Source organism: Mauremys reevesii, linkage group 2, assembly GCF_016161935.1.
Source record: "Mauremys reevesii isolate NIE-2019 linkage group 2, ASM1616193v1, whole genome shotgun sequence".
In the NCBI taxonomy this organism is placed as follows: Eukaryota; Metazoa; Chordata; order Testudines; family Geoemydidae; genus Mauremys; species Mauremys reevesii.
In genome coordinates this window covers 12,327,278-12,347,702 of record NC_052624.1, presented here as the reverse complement: position 1 = coordinate 12,347,702, position 20,425 = coordinate 12,327,278, and the positions used below count along the sequence as shown (strand labels likewise).

At 43.0% G+C, this 20,425-nt stretch overlaps 1 protein-coding gene across 5 annotated transcripts in view; it reads right to left on the bottom strand.

Annotated features, from left to right (window-relative positions):
• DLEC1 (DLEC1 cilia and flagella associated protein) overlaps positions 1-19,636 on the bottom strand; it is a 64,523-nt gene extending 44,887 nt beyond the window's left edge. For 3 of the 5 annotated variants that reach the window (XM_039523844.1, XM_039523846.1, XM_039523845.1), the window contains exons 1-13: positions 19,363-19,631; positions 17,279-17,419; positions 14,539-14,695; positions 13,833-13,943; positions 10,392-10,588; positions 9,889-10,109; positions 9,539-9,620; positions 9,066-9,153; positions 8,108-8,281; positions 7,156-7,292; positions 6,702-6,794; positions 4,241-4,331; positions 100-262 (exon numbers count right to left, since the gene is read on the bottom strand). In XM_039523844.1, coding sequence (XP_039379778.1) covers positions 100-262; positions 4,241-4,331; positions 6,702-6,794; positions 7,156-7,292; positions 8,108-8,281; positions 9,066-9,153; positions 9,539-9,620; positions 9,889-10,109; positions 10,392-10,588; positions 13,833-13,943; positions 14,539-14,695; positions 17,279-17,419; positions 19,363-19,437 — 1,730 coding nt within the window. In that variant the 5' untranslated portion in view covers positions 19,438-19,631. Of the gene's footprint in view, positions 1-99; positions 263-4,240; positions 4,332-6,701; positions 6,795-7,155; positions 7,293-8,107; positions 8,282-9,065; positions 9,154-9,538; positions 9,621-9,888; positions 10,110-10,391; positions 10,589-13,832; positions 13,944-14,538; positions 14,696-17,278; positions 17,420-19,362 lie in introns of all 5 variants that reach the window. The other 2 variants (XR_005593902.1, XM_039523847.1) reach the window with 2 other exon arrangements.
• Between the last annotated feature and the right edge of the window lie 789 nt (positions 19,637-20,425).

Genomic DNA, 20,425 nt, shown 5'->3' with positions numbered 1-20,425 from the left:
TGGTCACAATCTAACAGAATAGTGTAACACATATTAGGTCATAAATCAACACTCTACAGTCCTAACGTGATATTATAATTATTACTAGCAGCTACATACGTAGAATTTCTTATAAGGAGTTTCTTCTCTGCTGTGGCATGTGGATTTTGGGGGTCAAAACGTATGAGGTGCTGTGCTGCTATGTCTGTAGGCTCACCAGGGGCCGGGTGGCTTTCTCCACCAGTGACAGATAAAAGCTCTAAAGCGATTAGCTGTCCACTTCCTGCAAGAAAATAAGTAAGAATCACTGTTTACCATATGGCAGTTAAGTTTATCCACACTGCTTGCTTATTCATGACCATACCTATAGCAATGGACACTGCTGATAAATCTGGGTTTTCCTCAACTTTCTGCACTCCAACATGGGGTTGCAAGGCCAGTTCATCAGCTAGTATAAACTGATATGATTTGGTGTAAACTGGCATAGTTCCACTGAAGTTAATTGAGCTATGAGAGTTCAGTTGAGAATCTGACCCCCAATCTTTATCACAGAAAATAACCAATTAAAAAAGAGTTGTATATTAATAACTACAGCAAATAGTAAAAACCTTTGCACTGCTGCAAATTTTTAAATAAAATTATTAGGCAGCCTGGAAATTTATATATAATTTCTTAAGTATTTACAAGCCCTTGGCAAGAAAAGCATTTAGGTTAAAAATCAAAAGGTTAAATTAGCTTAGCAAATGTAACACAATTGCCTATATAGCTTAAGGTATGCCACAACACATGTTTCAAACCCAAATGCACATCTTTCCCACAAAAACTGGAATTTTACAGTTTGTCACCATATATAACCAATATCATAAATATCAAATCTTGAATCAATGCAAAATGGTATAAGGCCAATGGAATGAATCACACATTATTTTAAGTTTTCTCCCTTGCTAATTCCCCTCATTGGCCACCTGATTCATACTGAGAAAGGAGGGCAATCAGCTAGTTATCTTGGGTGCCTGTACACAAACACCAGAAGCTTTGGAAACAAGCAGGAAGAAGTGGAAAGTCCTGGCACGGTCAAGGAACTATGATGTGACTGGAATAACACAGACTTGGTAGGGTAACTCACATGACCACTATCATGGATGGGTATAAACTATTCAGGAAAGACAGGCGGGGGAAGAAGGGTGGAGGAGTTGCACAGTATGTAAGAAAGCAGTATGGTTGCTCAGAGCTCTAGTATGAAACTGGAGAAAAGCCTGTTGAGAGCAACAAGGATGATGTCGTGGTGGGTGTCTACTACAGACCACCAGACCAGGAGGATGAGGTCGACAAGGCTTTCTTCAGACAACTAACAGAAGTTTCCAGATCACAGGCTCTGGTTCTCATGGGGGACTTCAATCACCCTGATATCTGCTGAGAGAACATAAGAATAGCCATACTGGGTCAGACCAAAGGTCCATCTAGCCCAGTATCCTGTCTGCCAACAGTGGCCAATGCCAGGTGCCCCAGAGGGAGTGAACCTAACAGGTAATGATCAAGTGATCTCTCTCCTGCCGTCCATCTACATCCTCTGACAAACAGAGGCTAGGGACACCATTCCTTACCCATCTTGGCTAATAGCCATTAATGGACTTAACCTCCATGGATTTATTTAGTTCTTTTTTAAACCCTGTTATAGTCCTAGCCTACAGAACCTCCTCAGGCAAGGAGTTCCACAGGCTGACTGTGTAGCAGTGCACAGACAATCCAAGAAGTTTTTGGAGAGTGTTGGGGACAATTTCCTGGTACAAGTGCTGGAGGAACCAACTAGGGGACGTGCTCCTCTTGACCTGCTGCTCACAAACAGGGAAGAATTGGTGGGGGAAGTAGAAGTGGGTGGCAACCTGGGCAGCAGTGATCATGAGATGGTCGAGTTCAGAATCCTGACAAAAGGAAGAAAGGAGAGCAGTAGAATATAGACCCTGAACTTCAGAAAAGCAGACTTTGACTCCCTCAGGGAACTGATGGGCAGGATCCCCTGGGAGGCTAATATGAGGAGGAAAGCAATCCAGGAGAGCTGGCTATATTTTAAAGAAGCCTTATTGAGGGTGCAGGAACAAACCATCCCGATGTGCAGAAAAAATAGCAAATATGGCAGGTGACCAGCTTGGCTTAACAGTGAAATCTTCGGTGAGCTTAAACACAAAAAGGAAGCTTACAAGAAGTGGAAACTTGGACAGATGACTAGGGAGGAGTATACAAATATTGCTTGAGCATGCAGGGGTGTAATCAGAAAGGCCAAAGCACAATTCGAGTTACAGCTAGCAAGGAATGTGAAGGGTAACAAGAAGGGTTTCTACAGGTATGTTAGCAACTAGAAGGTGGTCAAGGAAAGTGTGGGACCCTTACTGAATGGGGGAGGCAACTTAGTGACAGATGATGTGGAAAACGCTGAAGTACTCAATGCTTTTTTTGCCTCGGTCTTCACAGACAAGGTCAGCTCCCAGACTGCTGCACTGGGCAGCACAGTATGGGGAGGAGATGAGCAGCCCTCAGTGGTAAAAGAACACGTTAAGGACTATTTAGAAAAGTTGGACATGCACAAGCCCATGGGGCTGGATGCAATGCATCCGAGGGTGCTGAAGGAGTTGGCTGATGTGCCCATCTTTAAAAAAGGGAAAAAGGAGAATCCAGGGAACTATAGACTGGTCAGCCTCACCTCAGTCCCCAGAAAAAAATCATGGAATAGGTCCTCAAGGAATCCATTTTGAAGCACTTGGAGGAGAGGAAGATGGTTAGAAACAGTCAACATGTATTCAACAAGGAAAAGTCATGCCTGACCAACCTGACTGCCTTCTATGATGAGATAACTGGCTCTATGGATATGGGGAACGCGGTGGACGTGATATACCTTGACTTTAGCAAAGCTTTTGATACGGTCTCCCACAGTATTCTTGCCAGCAAGTTAAAGTATGGATTGGATGAAAGGACTATAAGGTGGATAGAAAACTGGCAAGATCGTCAGACTCAACGGGTAGTGATCAACGGTTCGCTGTCTAGTTGGAAGCTAGTATCAAGGGGATTGCCCCAGGTGTTTGTCCTTTTCAATATCTTCATTAATGATCTGGATGATGGGATGGATTGCACCCTCAATAAGTTCACAGATGACACTAAGCTAAGGGGAGAGGTAGATACGCTGGAGGGTAGGGATAAGGTCCACAGTGACCTAGATAAATTGGAGGATTGAGCCAAAAGAAATCTGATGAGGTTCAACAAGGACAAGTGCAGAGTCCTGCGCTTAGGACGGAAGAATCCCATGCACTGCTACAAGCTGGGGACCGACTGGCTAAGCAGCAGTTCTGCAGAAAAAGATCTGGGGATTACAGTTGACGAAAAGCTGGATATGAGTCAACAGTGTGCCCTTGTTCCCAAGAAGGCTAACGGCATATTGAGCTGCAGTAGTAGGAGCATTGCCAGCAGACTGAGGGAAGTGATTATTCCCCTCTATTCTGCACTGGTGAGGCCACATCTGGATTACTGCGTCCAGTTTTGGGGCCCCCCTACAGAAATGTTGTGGTCAAATTGGAGATAGTCCAGCAGAGGGCAACGAAAATGATTAGGGGGCTGGGAAACATGACTTATGAGGAGAGGCTGAGGGAACTGGGGTTATTTAGTCTGCAGAAGAGAAGAGTGAGGGGGGATTTGGTAGCAGCCTTCAGCTACCTGAAGGGGGGTTCCAAAGAGGATGGAGCTAGGCTCTCAGTGGTGGCAGATAACAGAACAAGGAGCAATGGTCTCAAGTTGCAGTGGGAGAGGTCTAGGTTGGATATTAGGAAACACTATTTCACTAGGAGGGTGGTGAAGCACTGGAATGGGTTACCTATGGAGGTGGTGGAATCTCCATCCTTAAAGGTTTTTAAGGCCCAACGTGACAAAGTCCTGGCTGGGATGATTTAGTTGGTGTTGGTCCTGCTTTGAGCAGGGGATTGGACTAGATGATCTCCTGAGGTCTCTTTCAACCCTAATCTTCTATGATTCATTATAGAACTTTCTCACATAGTTTACAGGCCAGCGTCACACATCAAGTTAAGAGGTATGTTTCTAATGCAGTTGGGATTCCAAATGTTTCATTTAGTAGGATAATGTAACATTAATAACGTACATAGACGTTAACATCTTCAAAATGCTTTGCAAACACTGATTAACCCATTGATTTAAAAATGTTTAAATCATCTTGTACTTTCAGCTTTATCAAATATCTCAAAACACGCTAGAAACAAACCTGTAACTGTGATGTCATTGATCTGGCAATTATCACAAACAATAGTGAATGTTTGCTTCAGGTTTTCAGGAGAAGATGGGGAAAACGCTACCTAAAAGAGAAGATTACACACAATCAAATAGCAGTGCTCATAACTAATTTCGCACAATTCTTAGACTTCTATACAGAGATGTTCATTACAAAAAAACTCGAGCAATCAATTAATCATAAGTCCTTACATATTTCAGAAAAAGTCTCTAATGTTCAAAGTCTGCTCTCAGTTACTTTGAGTTAAATCAGGAGTAGGTCTTCTGAATTCACCAGTGTAAATGAGGGCAGAATCAAGTCTTAAATATGGGATAAATATACTGCAAAAGAGTGTGGATAGCAATGCAGAGATCACTACCAATGTTTTTATCCATTCCTGTGCATCCTTCAACCAATCAGCACTCTGCAGAAGATCTCTGTGTAATATGGATCTGAGAAAATGGGAAAGGACAGCAAAGAAAACAGTAGTATCAGCAAGATCTATATATTAATTGGAGAGTCCCTCTTCGAAAAGAGCACAACCATCATCCAAAATGGAGCATAAACGTCTGCAGGCATGCAACAAAGGAATTTATGCTTCAAAAGGAAAGAGGAGGAAAGATTGCCCTTCCTTCCCAAGGCAACCTGTGAAGGAAAGTGTTTTCTTGGATTTGACTTCCTCCATTACAGTAAGGAATGTACTCCTGTGATCTTAAACTGTTGTTGTCTATGGCTTCAGACAGGATCCCTTGATTAGGGTCAGACTGGGCTTGTCCCCTGGATATGTGTGCAGAGCTGGAAGGGCACAGGTGCCTTCTCCCCTTACAAGCACTCATAATTAGTCCCTATGCTCTCAAATGCTACTCACTAGCACCTCTTGGAGTACAAGCCTCCTCAAAGGCATAGAAAGGTGATAGGGCCATGGCACCACTCCCCTCACCACTGTCCACATATATGAAGGAAAGGAGGTACACTACAGCCTCCTAATGGTGGTTTAGTGAGTGCATTCTTCCTATGCATGAGAGACCTCCAAGAGGCCTGGCGTATGTATGGGTGATATATGAAAAATTCTAAATATGGGCTGGAAATATGTTCTTAAAATGTGTTTGGGAGATAGGGCTTAAATCATCCTGCCCTAGACAAAGGAATATGGTCGCACCTGCTTGAATGTGTCTCCAATGTAAACTGAGCAAAGAGAGACTGCAGAAGTATATTTACATAAAAGATAAACAAAGCCATCAAATTAACGAGTAGGGGAGATAACCATTTAACTATCATGATGGTGGTGGAGACTATAAAAATTAGCATGGTGTCAACTCCATGGTGGATGCAGGAAGGCTTCTTGACTTTGAAAACAAAGATAAACTTTGAGGATATAAGCAGAGAGAGAGAGCCAATTTGGCACACTTCACCTGAGGAGACAAAGAAATCAAGAGCTTGGGCTGTGTTGGATCCTGGCTAAAGACTGGCCAGGCATGCTGAAAGAACAACTGTGGTGAGAAATCTACTTTGAACAGAAGATTCTAGTTTGTTGAGTTAGGTTTTAGTCTTTAGAAGCATTTTGTTTATTTGTAACCATTTCCATCTCAATTCCTTACTTGGTATCATTTAACTATCTGTTCTTTGTTAATAAATAATCTTCTTTTATTACACAACCATCAAAGTGAAGTGTTTCAAACTGAAGAGTTAAATCCCCAGCGAAACGTACAGGTTGGTACTGTGTACTGCCTCTTGAAAGGAGCAGCAACTTGATAAGGTTTTGTTAGCTCTACAGTGAGAGGGGCTGCGCATTGCAGAGGAGATGGTTTTAGGTAGACTTGGGACTGGAAGGGCTGTTGGTGTCACCCTGGAAGGAGTAACCGGGCTGCTGGAAGCCAGGGGAAGGCCATTGTGCTGTAAGCAGGCTGCTGGTGTCAGGACTCTGAGCCAAAGCTGCACAGCACAGAAGCAGCCAAGGCTACAGGGCAGGCAGTGACACAACCCTGCACAGCTGTGTGCTGCTCCAGCCCCTGCGCCGCCTCTTCCCGCCCCAGCTCCGACCCACTCCACCCCCTCCCCAAAGTCCCCGCTCCTGCTCTGCCCCAGCCCAGCCCCCACTCCATCTCTTCCCCAAAGCCCTCGCCCCTGCTCCGCCCCCACTCCCCTGGGGACTGCAGCAGGGCTGGACCTGCACTCCTCAGCCCCAGCCGTGCCACCAGTGAGTGCTGGGTGGCGGTTCTCCCCCACCCCTCAAGCCAGCCCCACCCCCCCATGGAGGTCTGGGGTCAGCCACCCCCCCCCAACAGAGGCATGGGACCCCACTCTCCCCCCCACCCCCATTGGGGGGGGGGCTGCATAGGGCCCCAGAATAGCTAGGGATGGCCCTGCTGGTCTGGGTTTCTAAAATGACCTATATTTGGTAAAATATAGATCATATATTTGGTAAAGTACAAAATATTAAACACTAATTACTGACCTCTAATAAAATAGCTTGATCTGGACCTAGCTCAAAAACAGCAGGTTGGAGCCCAAATGGACCTTGCTCCACAAAACCAATAGTTGCAACAGCCTTGAAGTGAAAAGAATAAAACAAAATAAATTGATCATGTCGGGTTTTTGTAGCCAGCTATTTAGAATAAGTGACATCCTGTGACACAAACTTTTTTCTTTCCATATCATTCTTCTTCTTTAATAAATCTCAAAGACAAATACCATTGCTTAATTAAAAGAAAATCCTCATGGTTTTCTGGGACCAGAGGGCAGGAAGGGTGCTGTTGTCACAATCAAGTGGCAGATACAAGGGGCCTTTTTTGAAGTTTACAGAGGAGCATGTATGACCTCAGGCCAGCCCTGCTTATTGTCATGGCCCACCAGTTCTTTATACTCTGAGATACCTAAACTGTGTCCAATGGTTCCTCCCAATCACTTACCATGAAATTAGGAGGTGGCCATACTTTCTTTGGCATTATACAGAACTTTCCATTACTGGACCCTTCATTTCTGCACACAAGTTCTGTCATTTTTACTCCCCCCACAAGGCAGGAACCACAATCGATGATGCGAGGCACTGCAACAAACAATGCAGCAAAGGAAAATACACATGTAGTGAAGGCTGACTGCAGGAAAAATAGTTATTTAATCAATTACTCTTTAAACATGGGCTTACTGCATATGAATTATTAAGACTCTAAAGATGCTAAACACTTTAAATGGTTACTTTAAAGGTGTAGTAGTTTGATCTGTGACTTGCTATAACTCTCCCATATTAAATAATGCTTCCAGCTCCAAGTACTTAAGGATTGTATCAAACTTTGATAACAATAAAGAAGATTTTGTAAAAGAGCTTTGTGCTGGGGGAAAGTAAATCACTGATGGCTAACAAAAACAGCACATCTTCAGCTGGTATAAATAGGCATAACTCCATTGAGCTATACAGAGTTATGCCAGTTGAGATTGAGATTTGAGATATTACAGGCTGGGCTAGATATTTTCAGAGGAGAGCTTTGCAGTAAACAGCACCCTAGATATTTAATGTTTAACAATCGAAGTGATGGACATAGCAAATATATAGAATCTGAGTTTGAAAAGTGCCTTCTGATTTTTGGGCCTCTGACTCTGCACCCCGAAAATAACTGTTGGCACAATTTGGCAGATACAAATAATTAAGGGAGTATTTTACAGCATTCAAATGCCTATTAATCAGATTATGCATGTAAATCAGACAGACAGACACCTAAGTGGAATGAAATGCACCTGCAACATTGCTCTACAATCCTTTAGGGGCCATAAAGTTGGAGACAGTCAAGGCCCTTTAAAAATCAGGGACCTAAAGCTTAACAGAAACTATTGAGTGCTTGTAGCATATGACCTGACTCTACCTACATGTTAATACGGGAGGTGGTCTCCTAGCTTCTATAGGGATTAGGAGAGAGTATGGTGCTTGCATCTCCACTAGAATATAATCTTCATAATCAGCTAAATATTCAGGAATAAACTGAATGGTGTACTGGCAAGTCATCCCAGGAGCGACAATTCCACCCTCTCCTGGAAATCTTCCTAGAAAAGAAAATGCAGGTGATTTAAAATTTAAAATACAAAAGTTGTTCTATGATTTCGTGACCAGAAGACAGCCTGACCCTGCAGTCTTTATACATCCATGGCTCCCTCTGAAGTCAATGGGCAGTAAGGGACTCTTTACATTGATTTCAGTGGGCAATGAATCAGGACCTATGAGTTTTTGCAGTCTCAGGGCAGGTCTACACTACAGCAGAGACTGATGCTCTGAGATTGATCCACTGGCGGTCGATTTAGCGGGTCTAGCAAAGACCTGCCAAATCAACTGCAGATTAGTCTTCTTGTTGGGGGTAGAGTACAGGGATCAACTGGAGAGCAAAGTAAGTCGACGGGAGATTTTTTTCCATCAACTCCCCACGGTGTAGACCACGCGGTAACTGAACCTCAGGTACGTAGACTCGTGAATAACGTAGCTGGAGTTGCGTAGCATAGGTCGATTTTCCACAGTAGTATAGACATAGCCTAGGTCTAGATGTGTTATGCATACCATTTCTTTTGTTTCAATCTGATCTCCCTACATTTCATTTTTAAATGGACCACCAGAGTCTCAGACTTCTGTTGGGTGTCTCATGTAGACTGTCCTAGACAGATAAGACAACCTCTAAGAGGTGATATGAGACTCTATGGGATTAAGGTTCTGCCCACCTGGATTGCATTGTAGATGGGACACGCAAAAAATCAAATGTATTATATTTAATACATATATATTATAGACAAATTAGTTCTTGTATAATTTTGCATCTTCAGAGCTAGTATAGCAACTTACCCAGTCCAATGGCAAAGGCTGAAGTAGATGGAGGAATGACTCTTACATGGCGACACACTGAAGTCATGTTCTGCAGCTCTATAGTCATCTTCATTTAAAAAAGAAAATATAATACCAAATAACACTTATGCACCACTGTTCATATTCATAATACTCTGCAAACGGCAGTGAATTAATTCTCACAACATGCCTAGGAGGTAGGTATTTTGTAGATGAGAAAACTGAACATTTCTGTCAGCATCTGAAGTTAAGGACATGTCACACAAAAACAACCTGAGGTTGAAAAGGGTCCCACTTGTTACTCCTTGGGGGAAGTTCTGCTGATGATTGAAAAAGAGAGGAAAATGAGGCTCATGAGAGTTTAGTTAGCTATGTGGAAGTCTGCATAGGGGTGGGGGAACTATGAAAGTCATGGAGAGACATCAAGTTTCTCAGAGGTAGAATAAATTCTTTGTAGAGGAAAAAGCTCTTACCTCATAAACCTGACCAACTTCATACTCAGAAAACAAAACAGCGGGCGGGGTAGCTAGAAATACAGGAACAGATCGAGGATCACTGAAATAAAATAATGGGAGAGACTTTGGGAAACATTCAGTGAGCTCTTATACTGTCAGTTATTTTTCTAGGCCTAAGAATGTCCTGATTGCATCCACTGGCATGAACAACAAAAATTACGAAAATAATAAGATATTATTTCTGAATGATTATAACCAAGATTCACAGGAGAAAATACTGTTCTGGCTAAACTGATATAAATCCAGAATAACTCCAAAGCAAATCTCTCTGCAGGATCAGAGTCTGAGTCAAGAGTCAAGGTATGTACCTTTCATTAAATGCCACTTTTCTTCCTGTTATCATTCGCTCTACCTTCTTCTGAGGAAAAATAAGAGATTTTCCTCCATTAAGAGTATTGGGTGGGAAAAAGCGTGGATTCTTCAGGTAATTGTGTCGGTTCTCAAGTCTGGCAAGGTAAACGCGGTCTTGTTCTCTATCCGCTTTGTACATATCATCTTTCCAGACTGATTTGTGAGAGGAGCTAGATTTCTTTGAAACAAACAGAGAATGTGATGCAAAATTCAGTGTCAAATACAGCAGCTTTGGGGGAGCAGAGGAGTTATATAAAATACCTATTCCTGATTACTTAGGCTTTATGTATCAATAAAGAATTTCACCCTCAGCAAACTACTGTATTTTTCTCTTCTCCAACATGGAAAGCAACTATTTACACTAAAATAGCAATGTGCTAGGACTTGCCTCTTTCTACAGGGATAGCAATAAGTCCTAAACTGTTTGACAGTCTAAAAAAAGTGCATCTCTGAAATATACCTTACTTGATGGCTTCTTAGTCTGATGTCTAGGCTCAGGAGTTGAAGACAGCGTTAAGGTGGATAAAGATACATCTGGCAGACTATCTAATGTTTTCCTCAAGTGTGGGATTTCTGTATGTTTCTGATCCCTTGGACTTGTAGAAATGTGTTGTTTAAAACTAAGCGTCTCCTTGATATAGTCAGGCTCTTTTTTTCCTGCAGTTCAAAGAAAAGTATTGACATTTTCTGAGCAATAGGGAGAAAAGTATTCATTTTAGAAGCTTACTGTAAGCAGAGAAACATTATTAATAGGGCTGTCGATTAATTGCCATTAACTCATGCAATTAACTCGAAAAAATTAATCATGATTAATCACAGTTTTAATCAAACTGTTAAATTTCAATTGGTATTCTATCATTTATTAAATATTTTAGGTGTTTTTCTACATTTTCATATACATTGTATTCTGTGTTGTAATTGAAATCAAAGGGTATATTTTTACTACAAATATTTTCACTGTAAAAATGATAAACAAAAGAAATAGTATTTTTCAATTCACCTCATTCGAGGACTATAATGCAATCTCTTTATGGTGAAAGTGCAACTTATAAATGTAGATTTTTTTTTTTGTTACATGACTGCACTCAAAAACAAAACAATGTAAAACTTTAGAGACTGCAAGTCCACTCAGTCCTACTTCTTGTTCAGCCAATCGCTAAGATAAACAAGTTTGTTTACATTTACGGAATATAACGCTGCCTGCTTCTTATTTACAATGTCACCAGAAAGTGAGAACAGGCATTTGCATGGCACTTTTGTAGCTGGCATTGCAAGGTATTTACACACCAGATATGCTAAACATTCGTATGCCCCTTCATGCTTCGGCCACCATTCCGGAAGACATGCTTCCATGCTGATGACACTTGTTAAAATAATGCATTAATTAAATTTGTGACTGAACTTTTGGGGGGAGAATTGTATGTCCCCTGCTCTGTTTTACCCACATTCTGCCATATATTTAATGTTATAGCAGTCTCGGATGATGACCCAGCACATGTTGTTTGTTTTAAGAACACTTTCACTGCAGATTTGACAAAACGCAAAGAAGGAACCAATGTGAGATTTCTAAATATAGCCACAGCGCTCGACCCAAGGTTTAAGAAACTGAAGTACCTTCCAAAATCTGAGAGGGACAAGGAGTGCAGCATGCTTTCAGAAGTCTTAAAAGAGCAACACTCTGATGTGGAAACTACAGAACCCAAACCACCAAAAAAGAAAATCAACCTTCTGCTGGTGGCATCTGATTTACTTAATGAAAATGAGCATGCGTGGGTCCGCACTGCTTTGGATTGTTATCGAGCAGAACCCATCATCAGCATGGATGCATGTCCCCTGGAATGGTGGTTGAAGCATGAAGGGACATATGAATCTTTAGCGCATCTGGCACGTAAATATCTTGCTACAAAGGCTAAAACAGTGCCACAAGAACGCCTGCTCTCACTTTCAGGTAACATTGCAAACAAGAAGCGGGCAGCATTATATCTCCTGCAAATGTAAACAAACTTGTTTGTCTGAAGCAATTGGCTGAACAAGAAGTAGGACCGAGTGGACTTGTAGGCTCTAAAATTTTACATTGTTTTATTTTTGAATGCAGTTTTTTTGTACATAATTCTACATTTGTAAGTTCAACTTTCATGATAAAGAGATTGCACTACAGAACTTGTATTAGGTGAACTGACTACTACTATGTCTTTTTTTTAAATATTTCAAATACTTGTAATGAAAAATAAATATAAAGTGAGCACTGTACACTTGGTATTCTGTGTTGTAATTAAAATCAATATAGTTGAAAATGTAGAAAACATCCAAAAATATTTAAATAAATGGTATTCAATTATTGTTTAACAGTGTGATTAATCACGCTACTAATCGCGATTAATTTTTTTAATTGCTTAACTGCCCTAATTATTAATAATTCAAGATTGGTCTTGGAATTAGCAAACCAACTAAATCTTTAACTGCTCTAGTGTTTCACCCATATTTACAGTTTATTTTGTTCAAGTAGGTTAATCTGTTTCAATCACAAATCATACTGATAACATTTAGGACAAACTTACAATGATCAAAATATAATAAATAAATAAATAAATAACCTCACCTATCTTATCTCTCTAATACTCTGGGACCAACACAGTTACAACAACACTGCATTTAACTTCTTTAACATCTTTTATTTGAGGATCTCAAAGTGCTTTAAAAACAGTTAATTAAGCCTTATAACTCCCCTCTGTGGTAGATAAGTTACTATCTCCACTTTACAAATGGATAAACAGAGTTGATAAAAAAAATGGAATTCTCACACTAATGAAATTCCAAGATCTGAAATTTCATATCATCTCTAATTTGGACAAAAAGTAGAAACCACGCATTTTTTTGCAAAATGAAATGTTCTAAAATATTTCATTTTGACCTTATTGAAATGTTTTGTTTATATATGTCAAAATGATAAAATCAAAGTGGATCATTTTAACTTATTGAAAAAAAGTCTTGATAAAGTAAAAACTAAATATTTTGACATTCACAAAAAAGTTGTGATACTTTCCCATAAAAATTTTGTCTGAAATATGTTCCCATAACACATTTCAATTTAATCAAATCAGCATTTTAGATGGCAAACCATTCTGTTAGAAAATTTTTGATCAGCTCTAAAACAAAGGCATAGAGATTAATCAGAACACATTTTTTAAATAAAAACTGTTTTCATTTAAATAATTTAATTATTTCTCTGCTCTGTTTATCACATAAATACTGCCGCTTTTGCTAGTGCAGAAGAACCACTGGGTGAAACCAACCACCACAGATTCACTGTCTAAAGAGAGTGAGCTGAAAAAACTAAACAAACAGAATTGGGTAGGAAAAGTAAATTTGATATTTAAAACAAATTGCAGCTTTAATAATTTATTAGTTACACCAAAAGGAGAATTTTTGTAATATATTACAAATGTAATATCTTGACTGTGTCCTTTAAGCTAATTCTTAGTACTTCAAATATTAGGGCTTGTCTATATAAACACTTAGATTTGCACCCAGCTTGTTGTGAACTATCTCACACTAGCCTGCAGCACACAAAATGTCTATGTGGACCAGGTTGGCATAGACTAAATGTTCCACGTCCTCTTTAAGCTATTCCCATTTCAAAGCAGGGTACATTAAAGTGCACTAGAGAACTATTAGTGCACAGCAATATGGTCTACATGGACACTTAGTGCACAGCAGGTTACAGCACAGTAGATTTACACCCCAGCTTGCCACAAACTAAGTGTTCATATGGTAAAGCCCTTTGTGTTTCTGCTCATTAGGCAGAAGTACAGAACATTATGCACAAGGTATCCACGTCTAATTCTTCATGTCCTAGAGAGCATTATCAGAAATCCATATGAGTCTCTGCTTTAAAAGTTACCTTTAGGTGCTTTGGTAATGGGTATTCTATCAGTGATGTAATCTTCAGGGCAGATTAAATTATGTTTTTTGAGAAGGTCATTATCCACACACCATCTGAAGGAGGACTTCACTACAATATAAAAAAACCAAAAACAAAAGATACACTAACAATGGTCAGTCCACATTTCTGTTGTCTCTCCTTCACATCACTACAACGAAGTATTTTGAAGAGAAATGTGGTCTGTAAACTGAGCACAGAACTTGAATCAAACAACTCCAGAGTTCGAAATTCAGTTCTGATTCGTGGCTCTGGGGCCTTGGGCCAATCACTTAATCTCTGTGTTAGTTTCCCCGCCTGTAATAACACTTATCAACAGGGCAATTGTGAAGACATTTGTATTAATGATTTTTGTAAAGCTGTTTATATATGCTTGCAATAAAGTTAAGGTATAGAACCATTAATGGCAGGTTTCAGGCATTGAAAATGACCTGCCCAATTAGTTTCTTATTATGTAAGGTTAATTTTTTTCTTTTTAATTCTCTCCTTGCAGTTTCAAAGCTGCTCTTTTAGTATAAGTGGTATTAAAGCCTGGCATTTATAAAGGCCATGATCAAAAGTTCACTGAAGTCAATGGGAGTCTTTCCATTAACTTAAATGAGCACTGAATTTGGCTCCAGATCCCATAAATGTGTACTGGGATAGGTAACATTCCCAGAAACCTCACCTGGTGGCAATCCAATGTTGTGGAAGTCCTCCCCAACATCTACCTTCAACATGTTCAGAGCCCTTTCTTCTGCTGCTGTTGCTCGAGCTCTTGCCTGAATGATGTGCTTTTCTACCATGTCAACTTCTGTTAGTCGATGGTTATATTCAGTATGAATCTGGCATGTAGATTGGTGAATGTAAATAAATAAATATATTTTAGCTATCAGAAATTATTAATAATGTCAGTACATGTAATAGAAAAATAAATGTTTTCTTTTTGCTTTACAAGAATAAACTCTCAGAATAGAGTGCATTATTTTCGAACAATTAACTTGTGGTGGGGCTTGAAACATTTACCAGATGCCTACCAGTCAGATCACTAAACTTTATAACCAGAGACAGATATGATGAAAGGAACCCTTTTACCAATGAATTCCAGGGGCAATACCCTACTGAGAAGCCTGACCTTCACAACCCCTGCTACTGGAAAGAGGGAAGGTGCTATTATTGGACCCTACTTGTGTTCCAGCTACTATATCAGGTATATGATTAAATTTAAAGTGTTCTCTCTCCCCTAGTTACTAGAAAGCTTTTTAATTCACTGATTCAGAGCAGGGATTTGAACCAAGTCTCCCACATCCCAGATGAGTGTCCTAAACAGCAGGCTATTGACTATTCTTGTCTCTCTCTCTGTCCCTCTTCCCTGATGTCCCAATTCCATTCTGGATTTGAGAAAATTTCAGTTTCAACAAAATAGCATTTATCATCAATTTTTTTTCTCAGGGTTTTCAATATCAGCTGTGAAAATGACCAAAGTCTTGTTGATTTCATTCCACAGCTACTCCAACAAGAGAAGTTCTAAGATTACCTGTTTGCAGACTCAGAAAGACTGCACATCTGTTCAGATGTAGGACTAAAAACAACTTTTAAAAAACCTTCAAAACCTGAAAGCTTAAAATCTGCAGTTGAAACTGAGTTGATGGCTCAGTTTCACCCACCTCTAACTTGTAAATTTTCTGTTCTCCAATAGTAATCTGGAAAGTGGATTTTGTAAAGCTCTGATTTGCACTGAATATAGAGCACATATTGTACCAGTTCCTTAGATGGATAGAGCACCACCCACTTTAAAAGCAAATCAAAATAATTTTCTTATAGCATGGTTTATCTTAATGCTAACTACTTCTTTTAGCAAGCATCTTAATTTAAAAGACAAGACGTCAATGTTTGAGGAGAGATCATTCAAACATACTACTCAGATATTGTCAAGAAAAAGCAGACTGATTCACTGGTACCTTCTGAAGAAACTCATTTAAGGAGAAAAATATAGAATCTGAAATTCATGCTTGTCTGTCTTGCAGTCTGTGCACAGGCGATGCGTTGGGGGGTATGCAGGGTCAAATGCCACTCCAGATTTCTGCGTGGGCTGCCAGCGTGGGGAAGGAGAAGGGCTCTATCCTTCTCCCGCTGCCCTGTCCCCTGGCATGCTCAGCCTCTGACCCTGGTAGCTTCTCATGCCACTTCTCATGCCAGCTGCTATGGGTCACTGCTCTGTGCGGCACGGTGGCTGCCTGAGAGAGCCTGGCTGGGGAGGCGGCAAGCTGCCCCGCAGCTGGGCCCGGCTGCTGGGGACAGGGGCCGAGTAAGCCCAAATCCCCTCTCCCCTCAGGCACATTTCCGGCTCACTCAGCCACTATCCCCGGCAGCCGGGTCCAGGCAGAGGGCAGCCCTCTGCCGCCACCATGTCCCCAGACAGGCTCTTTCAGGCAGCTGCTGCACTGCACACAGTCAGCGACCCTTGTTCCGCTTCCCACCTGGGGCCGGCTGCCAGGGAGAGCAGCCAAATATGCTGGGGAGGGAGGTTAGGCACTTCAGAAGAAGGACAGAGCCCCCTCTGCAGGTAACGTTGGTGGGGTGGGGAGAGTGCAGAGGCCCCAGGCTGAGCACAGGGCTGGTGGAGGGGTGGGGGTGGGGGTGGGGGAAGAACTGAGCAGGGGAGACACATGGTGAAGTCATGTGTCTTTCCATTTAAATTTGTCCCCCCTCAATATGGAGAGGCACGAGTCATATATGAGTCTGTGAATAGTACAAAGAGATAGTTGGTGCCCACAAAATTAAGATCTGTTGCCAAAATCAGAATATCTGTTCATTTTAACAATGATCTCGTTCTCCTATCCTCATTCAGCACCTACTGAAGCAATATGATTAAAAAAAATACTTTGCACTTCTATAGCTTTTTTCATCATTTTTGTCTCAAAAGTGCTTTGCAAACATTAATGAATTATGTATCACAACCCACCAGTGAGGTAGAAAATGGTTATATAAGAATCACTTCACTCCATTCAGCAGCTCCTTAAGAGCACACAGCAATACTACATAACAATTTATTGAAGGACAGTAAGAAGACTATCACATCCACTTGAAACTGCAGGGAGAATGTAGGGTAAAAGCAGGTTGCGCTTTAGGAACTTTAAAGATAATTGTTTTTTACTTCACATCTGAAAAAACTCCCAGAACAACAGTTAGGAGCATCAGGTGGCTAATACATATTTTGAGATGAGAGGCTCTACGAGCAAATTTGGTCTCAAGAAGGGTATTTGCCACTAACATTCAAACTGCTCATCAAAATGTCTTTGCGATTCTAGGAAACCATTGTGAAAAAACTTCCTGGGAGGTCTGAATTAACATCGATTAAATTTTTTCTAAATCTCAGAACAGCTCTGAAAATTGCCTCTAATTTGTTTTTTGTTTATTTGCTTTACCTTTTGCAGCTCCTCCACAAACTTCTCATGATAGAGATTGTCTCCTCCACGGGACTTGATCAGATTTGTTCCAGTGTCCATCCCTATAACATCTGCAGTATACATGCTCTTAAAGACGCTAGTCAACACATGGGAAATGTCCTGAAGGGGAAAAAATTAGGGTGAGAAATTGTTAATCTTTAGAAACAAAGACAGGATTGTGGGTGAGGGGCATGAATATTAAACCATACATGCAACAGTGATTAAATCAATTTGTAAAAGCAGCAATTTGGTTCTACAGCAGTAGCTTCAGATTACCAGTGCTTTGGTAAGAAAGGGGACTGTGTACATAATGTTCTGGATATAGGAGCTCTGTGTATCTAGTTGCGCCATAAAAATCTGGGTTATAAAAAGATATAGGCTGCAAAAGCGAATTCCATTCAGATCCTCCAGAGAATGACTGGGTAGGTGGCTGGCTAGGTGTGGACTGTCTAGGACTGGAAGGCTCTGTCTGGGAAGGACTATCTGGAGGGGGAATTGGGATCTGCCAGATTTAGGAGATAGAGGGAGTGTCAGATGGTGGTGGAAAGAGGGGTCCTGTCTGGAGTGGATACTACAGGGGCACAGAAGGGGGGTTCACAGGAAGGTCCAAGAGGGGCATGTCTGAGAGGGAGTGTGTGTACAGGGGTGTCTTTCTGGATAGGATGGGAGGATCTATCCAAGTGCGGTAAAGAGGCTCCCTGCGGGAGCTCTGTATGGAGCGGTGTCCAGGCACAGTAAATGGGCTGCTGGGGTGCATGTCTCGCTCTTTGTGATTCATAGATCCCTAGTCCAGAAGGGACCATTATGATCATCTTGTTTGACTTCCTGTATATCACAGGCCACAGAACCCCCACCCCCATCCCAAGAGCAGATATTTTAGAAAAACATCCCATCTTGATGTTATAATGGTCAGTGATGGAGACGCCACCATGACCCTTGGTAAATTGTTCCAATGTTTTATCACACTGTTAAAAATCTACACCATGTTTCTAGTCTGAATTTGTCTAGCTTCAACTTTGAGACATTGGATCACAGGTGAAGGGGTGTCTCTGAGAGTGGAGGTGTGGTTGGGGGAGGTGTCTCTGTGGAGGGGCCTGCAGGAGAGGGGTCTCTAAGGGCAGAGGGGCCTCTGGGAAGTGTTGGTCTCTTGGGAGGGAGTCTCCAAGGAAGAAAGCCCTGTGGGGGTAAGTAGTGGAGAGTGAGGGAGGGGGGTTTCTGAGTGTGGAGGGCCCTGCGGTGGTGGGGGAATCAGTTTTTGAGGGCGGGGGAGGGATCTGTGGGGCGGGGTTGGTCTTTGAGGGCAGTTTAGGGGGTTGATCTCTGAAGGCAGGGGAGGGCTCTGTCTGGGGGTTGGTCTCTCAGGGAGGGGGCCCTGCTGGGGAGTTGGTCTCTAAGGGGGAGGGCCTTGCAGGGGAGAAGGGGTCGGTCTGAGAGGGTGGGGGAGGGTCCTGCTGGGGGGGTGTTGGTCTCAGAGAGGGAAGGGCTCTCCTGGCCTGGGGGGGTCGGTCTTGGATGGTCGGTCTCTGAGGGGAGGGCCCTGTTGGGGGTCAGTCTCTGAGGGGAGGGCCCTGCTGTGGGGTCGGTCTCTGAGGGGGAGGGATATGCCGGGGCGGGGGTCGGTCTCTGAGGGGAGGGCCATGCTGGGGTGGAGGGTCGGTCTCTGAGGGGAGAGGGCCATGCTGGGGGTGGGTCGGTCTCTGGGGGAAGGGCCCTGCTGGGGAGGGTGTTAGTCTCGGGAGGGTCGGTCTCTGAGGGGGAGGGCCATGCGGGGGTCAGTCTCAGAGGGGAAGGGCCCTGCTGGGCGGGTCAGTCTTTGAGGGGGAGGGATATGCCGGGGCGGGGGTCGGTCTCTGAGGGGAGGGCCCTGTTGGGGGTCGGTCTCTGAGGGGAGAGGGCCATGCTGGGGGTCGGTCTCTGGGGGAAGGGCCCTGCTGGGGAGGGGTGTCAGTCTCAGGGGTCGGTCTCTGAGGGGAGAGGGCCATGCGGGGTTGATCTCTGAGGGGAGGGCCAGGCCGGGGTCAGTCTCGGGGGCGGGGAAGGGCCATGCCAGGGTCTCAGGTTACCTGAGTCCGCTCGGAGGCGGGTCTGTGTCTGTGCATGGAGGGCTCCGGGCTGCTGGGGGCTCCACCCGCCGCCATCCCCGCCTGTGCCCAGCGCGGGGCCCGGAGGCCAGGGGCAGCCCCGGCCCCACCGCCGCCGCAGCTCGCACCGGGGAGGCTCGGCCCGAGCCCGTTGCTAAGGGAGCGACCTGCTCCGTTTACCAGCTCCCTGCCCTAGCGACGGCGCCTCCTCCCAGCCAGGAGCCGGTTCCGCCCCCTCCGGGGCCGGAGAGCGCCTAGCCCGCCACCGAGCCCCTTACTGGGGCGAAGGGGGGAGACCACCCCCTGGTGCAGCAGGGAGCGCAGAGCTGCCCTCACTGGGGGCGGGCAGGTAACAGGGATCCAGTGTTTATACCCCGCCCCCGCTGTGTTTGTCGCGTACAGATATTCACCCTCCCCCCATCTCTGTGAAATCTCCCCTGGCCCCCCAGCCTGACCTAGCCCTTGGCTCATGACCCCGAATTTCGCTCCCCGCAAGGCCACACTTCCAGCTCTGGGTGCTCCTGGTAGCCTTTGATTTTCCTGTCTCAGTTCACTGTAGGCGCATTACAGCTGGGCTAGCATCCCATTTCACCCACCGCCACCCCTTCCCCCCTCAGTAATGGAGAAACTGTGAGGCTTCCTGACACCATCCCACTATGTCATTATTATTCCTAATAAAAGTAGTTGGGACTGGTCTACAATGCAACAAAAAAATTCTGAAAAAATGTGAAATTTCAAAGCATATTTTTTTCTTTTGCAGAGCTTAACAGGGATCCTTTTGTCATTTTTTGCAATATGTTTTATCAAAATAGTTATGTAAATTAATAAGCACTTTGATAAAATGTTGATTTAAAATGGCAAAATAAAAAAAAATGATTTTTCAATAAAAAAATCATTTCATTCAAAACATTTCAGCCACCTCTAATATTGGTTTATTAACCTGCTCCTACTAAAGTCATTGGGAAAGCCCCTACAGATTGAATGGGAGCAGGACATTTGGAACACAGCCCTGAAGAATTTACATGGTCATTATGAATGGGGTAAT